Genomic DNA, 21,568 nt, shown 5'->3' with positions numbered 1-21,568 from the left:
GTGCAACCTCCAGCCCAGAGGCAGTCAAGCTTCCTAGCTACTTAGGGTTGTTTGGCCACTGTGAAAACAGAGTGATGGGCTAAATAGGCCCCCTTTGGCCCAGTCCAGCCGCAGGGCTCTTACATGTCACCATTGCTAAACCAAAGGGGATTTGGGTACTAGAGTGTCCAAGTTCTGTGAAAGAGAACATGAAGCCCCAACCTGAATGGCAGAGGCAAGGCTCTTAGCCTGACCTACCTGCCGGGGTGGGAGCCTTTGCACTACTCTGAGTATGAGGAAAGGAATGTTAAAGGAGATGACAGCTTCTGGAAGAACTGGATTGCTTGGCATGTGTTCTGGGGCCGGCAACCGTTAAGTCTGCGGACCAGGGGCACCCCGAAAGCTGGAAGCAAACTGTGGCAATTGTGATGAGTGTCACCTGCAACATCATCAGCCAACAGGATTCCTTTCCCAAAGAAGAAAAGTGGAGACGATATGGCTGAGAAAGTCCAAGAAACAAGGATGGATTCAGGGCCTGGTCCTCACTCAAGTCAGGGCGCAGGAAACTCTTCTCCAGCATCTGGAACCCTGGATGCAATCATAATGCAGGGAACGCCTGAGCATGCACAGAGCACCTTTCGCTCAGCAGCACTGTGATAAACACAGCTGGTCTCCAGATGTCAGGGGCCACAGATGCCCGGGGAGTGAGGCTGGCTCCTTTCCTTAAACTGAGTGTCATCAACCCAGCCTTTTGTCACTGTGCACAGATGCAGAGGAAAGTGGCTGTTACAAGGAGGCAGGTGGCATCTCTCAGCGCCAGGTGGGAAATTGATCAACCATCAACTAGCATGGCAAAGGTAGCAGGGTCAAGGCAGCCATGTGGAGGCAGGCAACGTTCAGTGGGAACGGGGAGCAGGACGACTCTCGCAGAGGATCATCTGGCGGGTGCTGGCTCTGCAACTTCTCGGCCTTGGTAAAAAGGGGCCAGCAAGACTGGTTCTCCTCTGTCTCTCAGTTTTCCAGATGGCAGAAAGTGCTCCCCACTGAGGCTACAACAGACTGCGCCCTTTGGGTGGGCCCAGGAGGATGTCCAGAGGAAAGGACAAGGTGTACAAGCTCCGGGACGGGGAGGGATCCTTTCGTTTCACTTCAGGGCTTCGGCCAAAATGTTGAAGTGGAACAGTAGGAGAATGGAGGAACTGTTCAAGCAGGTAGCTTTAAGAAGTGGTTTTTTTTTTTTAAAGGAAAACAGCGTTTTGGGGAAAAAAGCAGAGGGAAAAAGATCCACCCCCCAAAACTGTGCCCTCCATTTGGGGAGCTTGACTCAAGCTCCCCCAAACAAAAACTGGCACGCTCAGTTCACCACCTGCAAATAGGATGTCCCACCCTCAACTTCTTTAGGGGGGACTCCCGCTGTTGTGAAATGTGGCAAGGTGAGAGCTCCCCACCCCATTAAGTACCAGTGGCTGAGCATTTGACCCTGTTCCTCATCTTCATTTTGTAATTCAAAGTGTATACGAACACACTTTGCAGGGGGTTGGAGTAGATGACCCTTGGGGTCCCTTCCAACTCCACAATTCTATGATGTAAAACCACTGAAGAATCTAAATAACTGAAGGGTGTTAGTAAACAAACAAAACTCCTTGGAACCATTTCCGAATGGGGGATTTTTAAGCCTCTGTGAATGCAAGGCTGGTTTTCCAAGGAGTGGGTGGATTTGCAATTGCCGTGTGTGTGTGGGGGGGGGGGGTGCTGCTCCACTGGGGCAGCGGCCCCTCCCCCCTCCCCATTTTTGCTCCTCATTCCATTCTGCAATTCAGCCCCTAATTAGAGGCGGTCAGGGACTTTTCATGCTCTCATTAGCTTCTGTATTAACGAGGCGATTAACATCTTTTAATTAAAAATACGCCATCCTCAGAAAGTGACCCGAGTCTCTAATCAGGATCCGGCTTGGGAGGGATTCCTGCTGCACAACCCTCGCTCCGTGAGCTGGACTGTGCGCTAAACACACGTCAAAGCCCCCTTGCCACCTCCCACTGTATACCCATGGGAAGAGGAGAGGGGGGAAAAGCAACAACAAAATACGCACACACCAAGAGGCTCTGCTATAAGGAAGGGTGGTGTTGGTGAAAACGAAGCTGCAGACCAGGCAACAAAGACCCTTCAGTGCATTGTGGGTTATTTAAATGCTTGGCATGGCGTAATTCTGCACATTTGCTAGATGGAAGGTAAATGACCAGGCGCCAGCTTGCAACGCAAGGGGCCAGAAGCTAGCCAGTCTTGTCCCCCCCACCCCACATCCGGTATCCCAGCAAAAGCTTTGAACAGGGGCAGATCGCTTCAGCAGCTGGATCTTAGGATGTCAGGAGCTCCACCTCTGTCAAGGTGCTGGGTCTTGAGGAGGGATCTGCGGAAATGGTGAGTTGCAGCACCAGGCATGAAGCAGGGGAGGGGAATAGAGGAACTGGACAATAACACCCACCCACCCACACCCACACCGGACACTTGGGTGTTTTAAGGGGAGAAGGCACACTGAGACTAAGCACTGCAGCTGGTTTGAAATGGATTCAATTGGCAGGGCCAGACCCTGTGTGTTGGCAGTGCTCTAATCTGGGGGTGTGGGGGGGCAGATCTAAAAGCCAGTGGTGGTGCAGGGGATAGAGTGTCAGACAAGGACCTGGGAGGGAGCAGGGTTCAAATCCCAACTTGGCCACAAAGCTCAGTGGGTGACCTTGAGCTCACCACTCATTTTCAGCTTGTTGTGGTGAATAAAGGAAAGGAAGAACCATGTGTGCCACACCTTGAGCTCCTTGGGAGAAAAAGGTGGGATAGAAATGAAATGAAATAAATAAATCTCTGGCTGATGTGCAGTAGAGACACAAGGGCTCCTGACTGTTTTAACAGAAAAGGCTCCTGCTCTCCCACCACCCACCCCAATTACGCTGCTGAAATGAAAATTTGGAGTGGGAAATGACGGCATCCAGGAGCAAATTTTTGTGAAAAGGGACTGTAAGCTCCGTTCTGATGCTGAAAATAAATTCTTAGGATGAAGACCTGCCCAGTTTCTGAATTTAAAGTAATTGGCTCCCCCTACCCTGGGTTCCTACATTGCACCAGGCTCCTGCTGGTAGATCTTTTGGTTCTATTTAAAAAGCAAATCAGATCCCAGAAGACTGACGTCTGCTTTCCTCTGCTCTAACGCCAGATGTGTGAAGACTGGTTGTAGTTACTCAAAAGGTAAATGCACTCTGCAGGTACTCAGAGGCTGACATAAAAATCAGCGTTCAGGATTGAGCCCCGTGGGTCACTCTTCTACAGCTACACCCTACACTGTCGAGTGGGGCTGAATTTCACAGAAACGTTAAACCGCAGATCAGAAATTCAGATTTCTAACTAGCATGCAGCATCTTCTGCATGAAAAGGGAGCTCAGAATCAACAGGAATATTTGGTGCCATCGCTTGATTTTGGAGCTCCTGAGTGCCACAGGATTTTCCTCCCAACACTTTTAAGCGAATTGCCTCGGTGGTATTTTGTCAAGAGGGATTATTAGCTTCGTTTAAAAAGAGTCTCAAAATACCACCTGGATTTTGATAACAGTAATATTTATTTTAATTGGTTAATTAACCAATCAATCGTTTAAGGGCAAGGCAGTTAATCGACTGAGAGCCTTAAAAGCCATCCCCGGCCTTGGATGAGCTGTCTGTCATTAGGAGAGCGCAGGCGAAGTGGGTTTCTTTTATGTACAAGGAAGGAAGGAAAAAGCCAAACCGCTGAAGAGGAGGAAAACTCTGGTGGCAGAGGAGAGAGGCAGCCAGGAGGAACAGGCAAAGAAAAAGGAGATACTGCTGCCACCTCCAGCTAATCTGGGGCAATAAAATAAAGAAAGCAAATGGCACACATATGTGCCCTCGCCCTGGGGACTTCTGGAATGTGGCTAGAGGGTTCTGCCCTCCACTTAAGCCTACCTCTGTTTGGTTATGAACTCGTGGGCCTCAGTTTCTGTAAAATGGGGACAATATTTGAGGACAACAGCTTTATATATATATTTATATGTATCTGAGTTCCTTTTGAGGGGAAAGCAGGAATGAATGTAGCTATCCCTTGCCCTCTCCACACTGTCTGGCGTGACAGTCTCCCTGGTCTCCTTTTGGAGGTTGCCCTGGAGTTTTCAAAGGTCCTGAAAAACCTGGGGAGCCTCTGTGATTGGAGGAGGGCCCCTCACTGCAGACAGCTGCCCCTTAACTCATGGGCCCAAGCGTCCTTGCTCCCTTTTCCTGGATCAAGAAGCACCTGCAGAAGGTTAGGTGTACTCTTCCTAATGAAGATGAGAAGGCCAACTCCCAGGTGGGTGGGTGTATTTTGTTTTTAGGAGACGCTCACAAGAAACAGAAGGTTGAAACCTGATTCATGGAGAGTCCAAGGTACCCTGCTTAAACTTTTGAAATCAAGGTTAATTTAAATAATGGTTTATACGTTACATACACACACCTGGATCAAAACAGACAGAAAGAAAACCTGCAGCTTTTAAAAATGAATTTTCCCACCTGACCCTTTGCTTATTTTCCAAGAAAAGGATTTATCAGACACATGGAAATGCCCACTGAATATGTTGTTTTCAGCAAAATAGGGCCTCCATGCCAGATTTAGTACTTTTTTTCTCCCTCAGAAGGCTGAACCTCATTCACTGGTTTGATTATTACTTGGTTTTTCACAAAACTGCAAAAGATTCCCCAAGGAAACCTCAGAGATTGATCCTGATTGTGTCCCTGAGTGGGCATTCTGTAACTCAACTGCTGGTTATTAAAGCCTGGGCTTCCTTTTCCAGTTTCTGCATCCCAAGACATGGGCCCCAGATCCTCCCTCCTCCTATTGCACCCTACTTGCAACCAGAAATTCAAAGGTTTGGGACCTTCTCTTTTTAGATAATCCAAAGGACGCCACAGCAAACACTCCGTATGTAAAGCGCTATTAATTTTTTTAAACAGGTACATTATCTTCAGCTGAGGTTCTTTACTGTTTAAAAAACAGGTTGCCTTTTCAACACTCTTCATTCTGAAGCCATGAAGAAACTAGAATGGTAAAGCATTTGGGACATGGGGGAAAAGTTCCAAAAGGAGAGAGAGCTGTACTTCTATATTTAATTGGGGGAGGGAGAGTCATACAGCCCACCCACTCCAGAGCCCATGGATGCCTAGCAGCTGCCACTCCTGCTTTTCTTCCAGACAATGGCGGCAAAAGAGACCTGTGCCCGCTGCTTGGCACCCTCCAAGGTAACACAAGGCATGCCTGTGGAGAGCAAGTCCTGGGGGGAGAGAGCACAGGGCTTCTCCCCATTTGCAGCATCCCTTCCTGCCTCTGAAGGCAGGGGGTGGGACCCTTCCTCCTCCATAAAGGGCTTCCAAGATGGGGTTTGGGTTGTCTCTCTGGCTGGGTCAGAGTGAGCGGCAGAGATTGCTGTCAGGCTCCTTGGCAGCCTTAAACTGTTGCGTTGGGTTTCTTAATGGCCTAGAGAGCCAAGTTGTCAGTCAGCGTGTCCACTGGCACAGGCAGATGAAGGTGTGCTTCTTGGGAGGACTGGCACCTCTCACTTGGGTCTCACAAGTCTGCAGACTAACCAAAGTGGCCCATGGAAGCTGCAATCCTCTGGCAGAACAAAGAATTCCATCAGGCTCAAAGTTCTGTAAGTTTCACCACCTCCCTTACTACTTCTGAGGGCTGACTTGCATGACGCCTTCTCATGCCCACAGGTTCGGATTCCTGAATGACGATATAAATGTTTTGCAAAGCAACAGCCTCATGTGTCCTTTCCCCTTCAGAAAAAGCTGGTCTTCTGGGCTTGATTCAAAAACGCAGGATGGCCACTTTGAAATGCAGCCTTGCAGAATCTACACGACAGTGCAAGAGGGCAGCTCCCAGGTTTTCACAGGGGAACAGCGAAGACAGTCCAGTGGCGTTGCATGGCCTCCAGGCTGAGTTAGCACCAGGCAAAAGGTGCCCTCCATGCCAGAGAGTGTGACCCTGAGCACCCAAGGGTGGAAAGCCAAAGCAGCTTAATAAGGGGTATTGCAGGAAGTGGCCCCAGATGGAAAGGAGGCCCCTAAAAAGCAGTGAGGGATGATGATCTGCCCAAAGTCCAACTGCAGCTTGTCTCGGGGTCCCTGTGGAGCCCAAGAAAGGTGTGGGTGCCAGCAACGTCTGAGCTGCAGAGCTCCCTGCAATGGGTGCCAAAGCACAGGTGTGGGGGCAGTGCAAAGACCCACGAAGTGTGTGCCTTGCTGCTTTCTCAAGACCTGTAACTGCTTCATGGCTACTTGTGCAGAGGCAGAGGGTCCACAGCACAGTGGGGAGGAAGGGCCAGGGCTCAGTGGTCGAGAATCTGTTTTCCATGCAAAAGATCCAGGGTTCAGTCTCCAGCGGCATCTCCAGGTGTGGTTGGGAAAGCTTTCCCACCTGAAACCCGAGATTCAGCTGCCAGTCAGTGCTAGATGGACCCTTGACCTGACTCAGTAGAACATAGCTTCTGCCTCCGTAAGGCTGGTGTGCGGCCCCTGGTGTGCAGTTTGGTGCATGCCTGAGCTGTGGCAGCAGCTCCTGGCTAGCAGAGGCTGCGCTCCACTCTCTGCAGCAGCGCTGGGCATCAAAGAGACTGCACAATCAGGCCAGCGGGACGACAGGCTGGGGAGAGGCACTTTGTCGAGGGGGGGCAATGGAGGGGAGCTGGATCAAAGTGGCTGGCAAATCCCAGGCGGGCAGGAGCTCTCCCTGCCTTGCCTGCCTGCGGCACTAATGACCTTGATTAGGTTTCGCCCTCCCCTCACTCCCCCCGCCCCGCTGCTCTATGGTTCCTGCTGGCTCCTGGCGGGAAGGGAGAAGCCGCCGCGCTTGTGTGTGATTCAGCCACCAAACGATGGGAGGAAATGGATCCTGAACGAAGGCCCTTCCAGGCTGATTGCACTGCCAGGCACAAATGCAGCCATGAAAACCCCAGCTTCCCCTGGTCTCCCAGGCACCCCACCCCACACTTTGAGACACCCCCACCCTGGCTCAATGGAGGTCGGAACCCGCCTGCATCTCTGCTCACGCTCCAAGATCCAGTCTGCTCATGCTGCCCCTCCCAGCCTCGGAGGCAGAGCACTGGGCTGCTGTGGCTGTGACAGGCAAGAAAGGAGGCTCATCATGGGAAGGTGGGTGTCTGCTGGGGCTCCCCTTTCTGCCCCTCATGCTCTCCACAGCTCTCCCCTCTAGTCTTCACCCTGTTGCTGCCCCCCCCCCCCGTTATTGACTCCCCCCTCCCTGCTCCGATGTCCTCTTTCATTTCCTGGCATCTACATTGTGTGCAAAGGACCCGGACCTTTTCTGCAATTGCCAACCTTTTCAAAGAATAAAGGAGATTAGAATGAGATACGCTCAAAGCACTTCTCTCTTGCTGAAAAGGGCTGTAAAAATTATTTGATAGCAGAAAAATGCCAGCGGCTAACAGAATGTCAAGGGCCCAGGGGGGCGGGTAGAAGGGTGGTTTTTTTGAAAAAATAAATAAGGGGGAAAATTATAGACTTAGGATCCAGTTTCAAATCCTAGTCCAACTCCGAGACATCGCTCTCTCACCCAACCCCCCTGCCTCAGTTTCCCACCTGCAAAAATACGAGTGAGCGGCCCACCTCCCAGGCTTTAGAACAAAGGAGTCAGCACAAATGAAAGAAAATGGCTGCTGTACTGACAGCCAGACAGGGCAGCTGGGCTGGGGCCTAGACTGCTACAAACAGTGAAAGAGAAGATGGAGGAAGAAGCGCAAGGGGACTTCCACCCTGGCTCTTGGCTGAAACCCCTTCTTGATTTTCTCAAGCTCTCTCTCCACCCCTCTTCAGTTGTGCCCAGAGGAAGCTGGCTGACTGCCTATGTGGCAGACTGGCAAGGACAGCTGGACCCTGGCAGAGAACTGGGCATCACCAGCCTTTTCTTCCACATGTAGAGAAAGGGCTCCAGAGCTCAACTGATGTTTAGATTTTTCTGCTTGCCTTTTGAAAATAAGCAAACTTGCGACAAATTCCCCTATCTATCCCCTCCTGGCACACACCTCTTCATTCCTGCAGGTACCCACCCGTTTTCCTGGCTACTTTTCCTCACGACCCCCGTGAATGGCTACCCCCACTTGTCCCGAGAGGATCTAGGGCTTGCTGGTCCAGGGGAAAGAGTCTTACTTAAGGTGTGAGGGGCCCTGGGTTCAAATTCTGAACAAGTCCTGGGCAAAGGAAAGCCTGTACCTGAGAGACTTCCCTGTGGGGAGGGACCCCGGCTCAGTGGCAGGGAACCTCCTTTGAAGGCAAAAGTCCCACAGCGGCAGCATATCCAATTAAGCAGAGCAAGCAACAAGTGATGGAAGGGAGTGCGTTCTGCTTCAGCTCCTGGGGAGACACTGCTGGGCCAGATGAACAGACAGCCTGACCTGGCAGTAGCTTTGTAAGAACCCCAGCCCTGACACTCTTTTCTTCTTGGGGACAGAGACTTCTCCTGATCCTGGGTAAGTGCTAATGGAAATGGCCAAAGACCCTGCTGACCAGGGGCTGGCAAAAAGGATCCCGCCCATCCGCCCCAAATCCGCCCACCTCACTGCTTGGTGGAAATGCTCAGAGGGCCAGGGTGGTTCCGACCTCCATGGTGTGGGGGAGACAGGATGAGGGGCACGGCAGGCATTGCCTCCCAGTCCCTACCTGCGGGGTATCGCTCATTGATAGGCCAATTGTCCACCTGCAGCGTTGCGTTGCCACCGCTCCGGGTGAAGCGCACCACGTGGTACTTGCCGTCGTTCACCATGGCGTTGCTCTCCTCGATGGTGATGTCGTCCGTGCCCACGTTGAAAATGACCCCAACTGTTCCCTGGTCCTGTGAGGAGGCAACAGAAGGGAGAGAAGGAGAACGGAGTCAGAGCAGGGGTTAGCTGGGAGGTCAGAGGGGCAAATTCCAGCAGAGGCTGGGGAGGCAGGAGCAGGGGTCAAGGGGACTTTGTTGCAGCCAGGCATCTACGGTGAAGAGCAAATCTCTGGCCCACTGGCCCTTGCTCCCACCATTTTTAAAAAGGTAAGACTCCCGAGACACATGAAGCCTGCAAAGTAAGAACTGTGCCTATAGCAGCTGACAGCCACGTCTCCTGTGCCTTATCTCAGTTTTTCCCACAGTTAACAAGGCTGTGCCACTGACAGCAGCCAGACAAGCCCTGCTGAGAAAGAGAAACCCAACTCTTTTCACTCCTGTTGAGTTTGCAATGGACATGTTAATAATCAGTGTTACTAGGAAAGGGGAGCAGTTCCCTGTAGCACAGGTCTCCCCATTTGGCCTGTTGGTGGTGGGAAACAGGAGGTCTGATCTGATTTACCCAGTTGGGGTGTTTGAGGTTCGAAAAGGAACAAGTTAGGGCATTCTAAAATGCAATCTTGGGTTGTGGGTGCTCCTCTGCCAGCCCAGGAACCCAGTGGTGAACCATCTCTTGAGAGGAGCCTGCCTGCCACTTTATGTATCTTTGGAGGGGCCCCCACCCAACTACAGTGAGGCAGGTGGTGACTGGGAGAGAGACTTCTCGGTGGGGTTCCCAATTTGCAGAATGCTCTCCCCAGGGACATTTGCTGTCTCTTTTGCACAATGAAATACTGCTTTATTTCCACAAGATTGAATCTATAATGGAAATTGTTCAAGTTCTGATGTTTTATTATATTTTTTCACTAGTCTTCCTTAAATTTTTTATTGATTTATTTTTGTATTTGTGCCAAATAAAGAAGTTACAAAGATACACGCAACACAGGATGTATTTTTAAAAAGTTAAGAAATAAATTGTCAACTTGTATAATTTATAAACAATTTAAAAAACACGAAAGGATCCATGAAAAATAATAAACAGGAATGCTTTAGTGACCAAGCGGCCATCATTTGGCCCAAGGAAGGAGAAAAGCAGCAGCAGAAGCGAAGTCACTGCATCACCAATGGGAAGAGGCTTTCATTTTATATTGGAGGAGACGCTGGCTGCTACCTCAGTCACTGGGAAGCCTGAGAGTGTGTTTTAGTGTATTAGCATGATATAAGTGGCCTATTAGAGAATACAGTGTAGGAAAACATAGTATTCCCTGACCATTCTCTTCCTGTGGGATGCTTTTGTCTATCTGATCTCCCTTGCTTTTGTTTTGAAATTTATGCTGTAAGCCACCTTGGAAATATTTTTGCACGCTGAAGGGTAGGGTAGAACCCAATTAGAAACCAACCAACAAATCTTGACCTGGCTTTCTCCTAATCCTGCTTGGCAGCCAAGAGAGAGTAAGAAACCAGGCCTCAGGGCCAAGCGGATGGAGTCCTGTCCTTGCGCTCCTGACTACTTCTTTTTAAAACCATAGAGCTCTTGCGGTGTGGGAGTGGGGAATGCTGGGCCAGGGGGGTCATGGGGCTGGGAGGGTTTTTAAAAAGCATTTGCCCTCCCCCACCAATCTGCCATGGCCACAATTGGAGACATCCCTCCAACACCTTCACCCCTATTGACTGCTATTCACAAGGGGAGGAAAAAGCCTACTGGTGTCCCATTGTGACTAACTGGGGAGAGCAGAGTCCTGTTTTGCACAGGAGGTGCCAGACACTGAACGCGGAACCTTCCGGATATGCTCTCCCACAGAGCTGTGGCCTTTTCCCCAAGCAGAGAGGCGCCATCAGGAACCAAGAACACCCTTGGGCTGAGTGGCTTTTCTCCCGAGAGTCCTCCAGAGGGTGTTTCGCAGTGGCAGAAGCCTTTTCTGAGTCGCAGAGAGCCCCATCCGCTTCCTTCATGGGAAGTGGTCCAACTGGTAGGGCCAAAGCATCCCCTCACTCCTTTGGCACCCACTCCACTCATTTCCTCCCTCTTTATGGAGCTGGGGGGGGGGCAGTGACTTCAACCCGGCTTTCTGCAGGGGTCAGCCAAGTTGTCTGTGGGTTACCCACGCTGGCTCCCAAACACCCTACAACCAGCTGGCTGTCAGGTACTTAGGACTAAGCAGGATGTGGCTGGCAAACAGGGCCACCTCTCCATGAGATGGTAGCAGCAGTGGAAAAACCGTCTTTCCTGCACGATCTTCCTGCTAGATTTCTGTTGTCCTGGCTTGGCTTGGAGGTCTGCTTCCGGGTTTGGTGCAAAACGGGCCAACTCTTGCAGGCGATTCTAGACCAGGGGAGGGGATGGAAGATGGACGTTGCCCCAGAGGGTCCCGAGAAGGCTCACTCCACTGCCTCCCCCCTCCTCTGTGATGCTTTCAGGTATCCCTGCTTCAGCTTGGGGCCCCCACCTCTCGCCCTCCTTGCTCCGCTCTCACCAGCTTGCTTGCTGCAGCTCTGAGTAATCAGAGCTCCCTTAATCCAGTTCCTGGTGCAGCCCGGATTGACAGCGCGCTGCCTAATCTCGTTTGCCTCATCAATAAGCTAACGATCAGGGCTGCTTAATTTCATTTGCAGCAGAGCGGTAATTAATCCACTTCTGCAGCCGCCTCTCTGGAAAGGAGCAGAAGAGCTGCAGGGCGAGAAGCAACCTGTGTAGGAGTTGGGCTGTGCAGTAGAATTTTTTTTTTGTGTGGGGTGGGGTGGCGTGGCAGAGGGCTGTGTGTGTGTGTGTGTGTGTGTGTGAGCTACACCTCTCCCTTTCCCACATTCACAGTTGCCAGACACAGCCTAACATGCCAGAGAGTCACAGGAATACAGGAAGCTGCCTTGAGCCAGACATTTGATCCCTCTAGATCAGTACTGCCTGCCCTGATGGACACTGGCTCTCCAGAGTTTCAGGCAGAGGACAATTACCAACCCTACCTGCAGATGCCAACACGGATCAAGCCTGGGACCTTCTTCATGCAAAACAGAAACTCTACCACCGCATTCTCCAGTTTCAGGTACCAAAGGTGCCGTCCTTTGCCTGGCTACAGAGAAGTACAGCCCCATTGACTTTGATGGGCTTTGCTTCGGATTGCAGCCCAAATCCCTTCCCTATTATCTCAAGAGCACTTGTCCCCCACATGCCCCCGCCTCTCAGAGTCTAGTTTAATAACCTGGCAATGCGAGAGCCGAAGAAAGCACACACTTCGTATGCAAGACAAGCTCAGTGGCCTGTTCAGAGAAAAGCCATTCAGCGGAAACCTTGGAACTGGGGTCCACTTTGGTCCAGCTGTATGCATCCCTCCTGCCTATGCATAATATGCATGAGCTTCCTCTTTGGGAGCATTTTTTCATCAGTCCATAACTCATCGTGGGCTGTTCCTTCTGAGCAAGGGTGCTTATGTGGTTATAAAGAGCTCGAGATGAGTTATGGGCGCCCAGAGCACACACGGTCACAATTCAAGCTGGCTGTCACCCTAAGTACCAACCGGCTCCCAGTGGAGCAACTGAGTACTGGCAGAGGTTCTTTCCCTTAGCCAATCAGGGGAATTCACACCACCCATTTCCCCATCCCTGTCCCCACCTTAACTAGCGGCTGTCTACACCAGAAATCTTTAGATTTTTCCAGTTTCCTGCCACAGGGCCCAGGTGGTGCTTCATGTCCAATCATTTCTACACAAAACCTATTTCCCAAAGTCAATCTTCATATTCAGAATACAAACATTACAGTGACACAGAGCATGTGCAGACTGCCTTTCTTGCATCACTTAGTGAATGTCAGCCAGCCTCCACACATGTGGCCTTGGGGAATCTGGATTCCCAGGAACAGCTTCCAAACAGACCCCAGCACCTCACTTTTTTAACTAAAAGAAATCTTGGCTGATTAATTCTTAGGAATGTTAATTAATGCCGCATTAATCAATTAAACAGGCACAAATCTCTATATGAATATTAATTCTGAAGATAAAGAGTGAATGCTTTGTTTCAAACTAAGTACACCCAACACATCACATGGGTACATCGTTCCAAATCTAAGGGAAATGTTATGGCTTTGTAAGAAGAGGCATCTTGGCTGTGGGAGACAACTGGGGGGGGGGCAGGGGGGAAGCCCTTTTCTAAGGTGTCACAAACCATCTGAATACGGTGTAGGTGTACACAGAGCAGCTGTATTAAAAACAATGTAAAACATTTCAAACCTGTTGCCCAATGAATCAGGGAAACCTTTTAAAACAAATCAGTCTAACCAATTCATCACCTAAGTATGGCAGCCCTGTTTTTATAGAAATTAGCAAGAAATATTCCTGATAGAATCTGGACTTTTCATTCTACATTCTGACAACACACTCCTACCTTCCTCCAAAAGCCAGCTCCTTGCACCTTGCATTGTGCCATGAACAGAGCCAGCCAACCCATGAGGCAGGTGAGGCTTCTGCTCCAGGCGGCAGACTAATGGATGCCTTGCTGCCTCTGTCATCAGCAGAAAAGTGTTGCTGCCATCGACATTGATTTTGGGCAGTGTTGCAGCAGTTTTGGGGGCGAAATCATCCAAGATTGGCCCGATCTTACCCAAAATTGGCCCTGATGGCACTGCCGCTTCTCCGCTAGAGGCAGATGGGGCAAGTCTCAACAGTAGCAGTGGCAGGAGTCGCAGCAGCGGCAGGGCATTTGCTGCTCCTGGCCTTGGAGGGCCTCCCAAAAGGGATGTGCTGCTCCTTCCTGCCCACCTTGGCTGCTCCTTTCCTCTCTTACTCACAACCCAGGATATCTTAGCAGAACATATGAAAGGATATTTTTATGGGGCCAGTTTTGCCAGTGTAGGAGTGCGCCATGTTTTTTAGTATCACAGAACAGAGTCCCACAGCCAGCAGGATAAAAGATGCTCTTCTATTATGGGCATCCTAACCTTCTAGCATCAGCACAGCACCTACCATTTACTGAAAATCCCAGAAATGCAGTGTATTTCTTTGCAGCTGGGAGGTGGGAAAAAGTGGAGGGGGACACACACACACACACACATTATTAAGGGCTTATTATGCTAAGCAGTGATTAATACCACGCGGTGGGAGCGGCTGGCTGTGTGTGCTCACGCTGCTTATTAGAGCCATGCATGTAATTATTGCATTAAGCCCAGATTATTAGAGCGCTGGGGCATGTGCGTTTTATTAATGCCCACCCTCAACCCCTGTAGTTCAAGGAGGGGAAGGCTGGTGAGCCCTACCTGGAGAGGTGAGCAATATGTAGCAGTTCTTATCACAGAGAGAGCCATGTGCTGGCACTGCTGACTCATCGGGATGGGGGCTCGACAACTTCTACCACCACCTTGGCTGCAGGGCTCCTGGGTGCCGGAAAACCCACAGGCAGCAAATGATGTCTCAGGCCGTTAAAAATGGCCTGTGAGCCACTGGCAAGATACCCACTTTCATTTCAGATCAAAGCAAAGCTCCTAATCTGCATTTCCCGGCGATGTCATGACACACAGGAGCATCCCACTGAACTGCAGAGGCTTCCCAATGCAAGCAGGAAATGTTGGGGTGGAAGGAGGAAATGAGACAGGATTGAGGTACTTCCAAGATGCTACACTGACTGCTTAGACGAGCCGTTGTCTGAAGGCTGGGCGGTGTTGGGATGCAATAGTGCAGTTGAATCATTTTAGACTCTGGCCTTAAAGGTGCCATATGCACACAACCCACACACTCCAGATGGTCATGTGTGTGTACTTCAGCCAAGTAAAAATGTGGTATATGCAAGCCCTGCTGTGTTGGAGAGCCTTCCTGCTCACTCTGATGAGTGGGGCACCTGAATGTCTGCCCCCAAAACTGAGCTGGTTCGCACAACTGCAGAGCTCTATGATGATGAGACCAGACCAGGTTCTTGAAAGGTCCAAGTGCAGAATGCTTTCAGGAAAAAAAATTGAGTAAGGAGCCCATGCCTTGGGGCAGGAGGAGGGGTGCCCAGGGATGGCAGCAACAGCAGCTGCCTTCAAGGGTGGCCTTGGGTCACCAGCCACCACCTTCTGCTCTCTGCTGAGCAACGATTCCAGAGCAATCCATCTCCGCCAGGTCACAGCTGCTGAAGGGGCCAGGCCACTTGAGGTGACAAGTTGTTGCAGCTCCTGGCACCTCCTAAAAAAAATAACCATCACCCAGCCCTCTGCCGACCCTTTGTTCAACGACAGACCCTTGCTGCCTTCCAGGGACATGAATTCCAGCAGCCAATTCCACCTCTGTCAGAAAGAAAGAATTATCTTCTGAGGCTGGGTCCTCAGTGCCACCCTACCTCACCTGTTCTGCTTGCCACCAAGGCACTTTCCTGTGGCCACTGTCAGGGGTTGCAGAGGACCACTCCCCTACAGAACCCCAGAGCCTCCTTGCTCTCCTCTTTTCAGTCTCTGCTTGCTTACTTGCCCCCCACTTCCAGACACACAAGCAGGGAAAGAGGAGGGGGAAGGAGAAGGAGCAGCAGCCCCCACCAGCCCCACACTCTCCCCTCTGGCCAACAGAGGGGGGCATACTCAGAGGGGGGCATCCCTGGAGCAGATGCTGTGGGGGTGGCCCTTGCAGTTTTCTGCTCCTATATGCCTTTGTTTGGGGGGTGGGCTCACCCCCCCCACTGCAGATCAGGCAATTTTGGGGAGGGCGACAAAGAATCCAAGCAAGCATGGCAAGTGACAGGAAGCAGGGGAGCTAGGTGGAACAATTTAGGTGCGACTGACTTCTCCCAGTTTCACAGACACACACTATGGGAAGTGGAAAGAGGAGAGACAAAGCGATGGCAGAAAGCAGTGTCTTAAGATGGGTGGCACGGCACGACATGGAAGGCTGAGACCAGAGGGGGAGAAAGAGAGACTGCCTCCACCCCCTGCTTGACTTGATGCCTTCACTGGCATGAGGTGGCTGCTGCCTTGTAGCTCTCGCTAAGCCCTGTCGAGGCCTGCTGGCACGCCGGAGTTACTTAAGGGAGAGATTTATGTCACTCACAGAGGCTGGAAATTAAAAGAGAAGGGGGGGGGGAAAGGGAGGAGGAGGAAGCGAAGGAGAAATGGATTTACGAGGCTAGAAGTAAGCCCAGACCCCAGGATACAGGGAGGCAGTGGTGGCAGCAGCCGCAGCAGCAGCACGCGGGCCTTGGCGGCTGGCTGGCACAATAACTCCTGTATGCGAGTGAGCGAGCGAGCGGCCACGGCTGGCTGGCCTGAGGGCCCCCACAGCCAAGCGCTTAATGGACCGTGCAAGACCAGAGAGAGAGAGAGAGAGAGAAAGGCAGGCCTCTTGTCTGCTCCAAGATGGCTGCCAAGGCACCAAAATGGCTGCCGCCTCCAATGGCTTGCAAGTCCTGCCCTTTGCATCCCAGCACCCTGGAAAACGGTTTCAGGCTGCCCAACTTCCAAACCAGGCCCTGCAGCTGATGCTCTGAACGGGTTTTCTGAGGTGCATCGATCACCAGGTTTAGCTTCACTTGCGGTATTTATCGAATCTCAAAAGCAGAGAAGCAGGTCTGCCTGCAGGTTTTTGTTTTTTTATCTCCTGGGGAAGGGACCAGGACTAGTCACTTGGGAACCCCAAACCAAACAGCAATAAGACTCTGAGCAATTAGCTTGTCTCAAGATGGCTGCCGTCTTCTGTGGGCAGCAGCAAGGCAACAAAATGGCCCCTCACTCGACAAGGTTTTCTTCCGCCCTCCTGTGTGACAATGAAAGGCCAGAGATGGTGAATGCTGTGACAGCCTTTCCTCAGCTAAGTGACTTGTGCCTGTACTGACACCCCAACAGTTGGAGTGCAAGGGTGGGGAGAATGGATGCTACCTCAGCACAGCGAGGGAACTTTATTTCCTGCCTGCCTTGCCTGTCCTGTGTCAGAAAACTTGTCAAGTCTAATGTCCTCACTTCCTAAGCAGAGAAATGGGAGTGACAACCAGCAGGCCTCAACCTGTGTTAAACAGCCCAACAAAATAGCTGCAGTTTTGTTGAGGCCCAATTCATGCAACTCCTGCTTTTCTGACTCAAGACTACAAGCAATGTGATATCATGATGCCTCCCAGGGATAAGGAGGATTTTCAGCTTGGGGCTAGATTTCTAGCTCCAAGGCAACTTTTGCATCCAGAAATCTCCTCAGCCACAGAAAGGCCTCCAGTAGGGTTGGCAGCAGTTTCTTTAGGGTCATTTATGAGGGGAGAGAGGCATCCCTTCAGGCTTCCCAAAAGCATCCCCTGTCAGCCATACCCACAACACTCACAACGTGTTATTTTCACTGTGGAAAGGTGGGATATAAATACTGTTTGCTAAAACAGATGCTACAAAATCATCCCCAGTTTACATGTGGAAGAAGACATCCATCTTCCCTGCCTGTCAATGGCCAAGCCGGGCATCCAGTCGTGGATCTTCCAGATCTGTTTTTAAATTTTTACATACATTCTGAAGAAAGAGCAGTTAGCGTTTATGCCTACTTGAAAACCACAAGCAGGAGAAGTGGAACTCTGAACCTAGATTGTCTGGGACACATTTTACCCTCCCTCAGATATAGCCTTCTAAGACTGAGCCTGGCAGACCACTGGCTACTCTCTGTCTTCAGTGTTAGATAACAGTCAGAATTAATGGTCATTAATTCTAATAATATGAACACACCAAGAATTCTCCCCTCCAACGAGAAAAGGCAGAACTTTTTAATGGCATTTCTTGGGTTTCCACCCTGTACAATCCTGTGAGGTGGACTGCTATTACAGGGGCCAACCTAGACAAGATGTTAATTGTGTGAATGCAATTAGCATGCACTTTTTTGTTACGTAAGTAGCACCATAGAGAGGTGGGGAGGGAGTTTAACTCTTTATCCCCCTGTCCCACAAAACCCCCTGGTCCACAGCTTTGATTTGCATTTCAAGGGAAAGCCTCATTAGTTCGAAACAGTGCCTTCCCTTGAAATGCAAATTGGCATTTCAGAGAGGGGATTTTCATCAGCCCATGGCAGGGAAGACAAGAGTTAAAAACCCCATGAGGCTGCTCAACCTTCCCCACCAGCTGATATTTACACAGGGGGAAAAAAGTAGGTGTTAATTTTATTCACACAATTAATGTCATCACTTCCAAGCTGGCCCTGCAGCTGAGAGTGAGAACCCACAGGAAGAGAGCCTGGCTCTCCCCACTCCCACCCAGTGGGAAGGGTGCAGGGGACGGCTTGAGGTACTCAGGTGAAAAGCCCACATGCAGCTGCCAAACCTCTCCCCACGTGACTCTCTCTCATGCCCATTGCTTGGGGGTTCTCTGCTGAAGCCCCACCACTGCTCAGAGTGACCAGGGCAGCAAACAACCATGAAACCTCAGTCACCCAGTTGACATTTATTGGCTTTTCTGTTTCACTCACAGCAACCCAAATGAAGTGGATGGTTATTTGTAGCTACCACAGGGATTGGGATATCACCTGCCCCACCCCAGTGATAATGTGCTTGCTTCCAGGGGGTTCTAGCCCAGCCGCCAATACCAGGAGCTCCCCACCGCCCACCCATATACACCAGGGACTTGAGAATGGAAGATCTTGCAGGCTTTAGTGTGCCCCCCCAATAACCTCAAGATCTACCCACCAGAGCAAAAGACATCTAGTTAAAGAACAGAGAACCTCCCTTGCAAATTATAGGCTGTAGTTAATGACTGCAGGAGGCAAATGCCCTCTGCACATGCTTAGGCACAGCAGCTTCTCTTCTCCCATATTCCAGGCTTGCATCCTGGTGCTGAAAGCCAGTTCTGCGGGGCAGGTGCCACAGGCTGCAGGGCACTGCAATGTGTCCTGCATAAATCCAAGCAGACTGGTGGAGCGTCAGGTGAAGCTCTTTGGCACAACAGAATTCACCCTAGGCTGGCAAAACAAAACGCGCACACTGCAGCCAGGTGACCTTAAAAGGGAGAAAAGGCCGATTAAGCCCTTCTTCAAAAGGGAGATGCAACTGATTCCATGGGGTGGGACTCAGAACCTATTCATAATTGGACCAATGCAGTAGCATGGGAAGGATAAGTTTGCTGAAAAACTCTCTCACACACATGCAAGTGCGCGCGCGCACACACACACACACACACACACTCTGTTGGGATGTGGATGGCCACAAGCGGGGAGGTCTGCCATCCCAGGGTCTCAGCCTCTGCCAGCCTCTGCCAGCCTCTGCAGTCCACTCCATCTCTCCTGACAACTCTGCCTGCCGCTCTTGGTTACCTGGCAACGGGGCGGGATCAATCTCATGGCGGAGCCCTTCCATCCACCTGTCAGCCTGCATCAACACCTCATCACTCACCCCAGGGCTGCTGAGGATGCTCCGGTAATAGAGATATATGCAACGGGCCATGGCGCGTCATGGGGCAGACCTGCCAGGGGAGAGAATGCACCAGAAAAGCACTCTAGCCCCTCCCCCCCAATCCAGAGCTTTGCAGAGCACCTACAGAAACCTCTCTGGTCTCCAGGGGTCCTGCAATGCTTTGAACCAGGAGGGATAAGACCCCTGCACAGGGCCAGTTCGGGAGTGGCAGTGTGTTGCTACAATCATGTATTCAAGAGATCAAAAGGGAGGGAGGCATTTGCAGAGGCCGATGCAGAATGTGTTCCCCAAATGGAAATAGGTCACCCACAGAGCTTTCTCTGAGCTAGCTGGCCTCAGGCCTGCAACCCTGCCTGAATGCCAGGGGTAGTAGAGACAAGCCAAGGGTAAAACACAGGGACTAGCCCCAGGACTTATTTTTAAGCTGCTGCTGGATTTTGAATTGCACAGTAAGAAACCAGAAAGCTGCAAAGCATGTTCAGAGTTCATTTTGCTAACCACATCTGTAGCTAGCAAATAGGGCTTAGTTCTGAGTAGACACACATAAGACTGCACTGTGAAACAGCAACAGGCTTTCTATGGGTAGAAGGGCCTATGTCCAGCACAGTCCCTTGGCAGTCCTCAGTGACAGTCTGGACTACACGGTCAGTTGCAATCCTCAGGAGAGCCCTATGGCTGCAGCTGGATCAGCCCAGAGAAAGGCCCCCGAGTCTAGCTTTCAAATCTCACGGTGGCCAACCATTATAGGAAGCCCCCAAGTGGGAAAGGAGCCCACACTCAATCCTGTTCCCCAGCTGCCATTAGAATCCAGAGATACCTCGCCAGTCCAGAGGCATCTCCACAAAGCACCACTGACCACCTTTCCCCTTCCCTTATCCTACCTGAGCCCTTGCTAAGAAGACACACCTTGATGCTCCAAAAACTCATCCAATATGTGCACCAATCGGGTGTGTGCATGTCTGACAATGTAGGGTTGCCACTCTTTTGCCTGGCATGAAGTCTCCAGATGGTGGGTCAAGGATAAGTTCAACCCTCAACCAAAAATAATAAAAGGTTTGTGCCCCACCCCCAGTAGTTTTCTGATGCTTCAAAGGAAGCTGAGATAAGGGTGTGGGGGAAGAAAAAGGCAAGGGAGGGACCTCTCTAAAACACCATCTCCCCCGCCCCCAAATCCTGTTCCATGCAAACATCTTTCTACCCTTCAAAAAACCACTCCTCCCCAGAAATAGAAAATGCTCTTCCAAGAGGCTGAAACTAGTGGTAGAGTTCTGTCTCTTGGCGCTAAGAGACAGATTACAATAAGGTGTGTGTGTGTGTGTGTGTGTGTGTGTGTGTGTGTGTGTAGGACCATTCCTTCCACCATTCCCCCCCCCCTTGCCGCTGTCCCGCTCCATGTCTAAAAATATGAGCCCGTCGGTGTTGGCGAACAGGTCAGTGCCGGAGGAGAAACCAATTACGCGCCTTGCGCAGCCTTTATCTGCCTTTTGGGCGCCGGGGCCTCTCAAAGACGGGGAGAGCCGCAGGTTCGCTTTTAAAGTGGAACATAATTATGACAGTCAGTGTCATCTCCGTTGCTGCCTGTCCTGGGTAACAATTGAATTACATTTGCCACTTGACTAAGCAAGGCGGTTTGTCTTTTTCTGGCGCTAATTCCCTTATTGGGGGGTGGGGGAGAAGGAGAAAAACATTGCAGATGGATATGGAGATGTGCGGGGTAGCAGGAGGAGGAGGAAGGCAGCTTAGGGCATTCTCCACCCCCCCGCCACTCCCCCATGCCACTGTGTGTGTGTGTGTGTGTGTGTGTGTGTACGCGCGCATACACACACAGGAAGGCAGATAGGAAAGGTAAAACAGAAGAGGGATAAATAGCGGGGAGAAGGGTGGATGGATGGATGAAGAGTGGACAGGAGGTGGATCTCAGATGGAAAGGATAAAAGATCGATGGAAAACAGATGGAGGCCAGATAAGCTCAACGAAGAACAGGCAGAGATTAGACAGATGAAGAACGATTAGAAAGTGATAGGAAAGCAGGGGCAGAACAAGGAGGGCAGCGAAGATGGCTGGCAGGTGGGACAGTGGGGTGGTGGCACTAAAAGGGTGAATACAAGGTCCTGGCTCCCCTTTCCTAGAGATCCAATCCAGAGGGGAGCTTTTACCAGAGGCTGCAGGTTCCAAGGCTCTCCTAGGTAAAGGGGAATATTTGGGGGTGGTGGTCAGGAGGAAAATAGGGATTGCAGAACCTGCAGTGAGTCCATGGGAGAGGCTGAGATCTTGACCCCCACTTGGCCATTTGCCCCAGTGTTTGGGCTGAATCACTCAGAGATGCTCCTGACTGCAGACACTTCTTGGCGCCCAGGAGTAAATCTGGACCAGGGAGGCCAAATTTGATGGGATGCTAAATGCATCTTTGCATTAAATGCACAT

The 21,568-nt window shown here is 51.0% G+C and overlaps 1 protein-coding gene across 34 annotated transcripts in view; it reads right to left on the bottom strand.

Annotated features, from left to right (window-relative positions):
- The window catches only part of NRXN2 (neurexin 2), a 355,281-nt gene that overhangs the window by 46,694 nt on the left and 287,019 nt on the right, over positions 1-21,568 (bottom strand). For all 34 annotated transcript variants that reach the window (XM_080985831.1, XM_080985833.1, XM_080985840.1 and 31 more), the window contains one exon: positions 8,689-8,860. In XM_080985831.1, coding sequence (XP_080841957.1) covers positions 8,689-8,860 — 172 coding nt within the window. The remainder of the gene's footprint in view (positions 1-8,688; positions 8,861-21,568) is intronic.

Source organism: Podarcis pityusensis, assembly GCF_964106645.2.
Source record: "Podarcis pityusensis genome assembly, chromosome: 16".
NCBI classification, from domain to species: domain Eukaryota; kingdom Metazoa; phylum Chordata; class Lepidosauria; order Squamata; family Lacertidae; genus Podarcis; species Podarcis pityusensis.
This window is presented reverse-complemented; position numbering and strand designations above follow the sequence as displayed.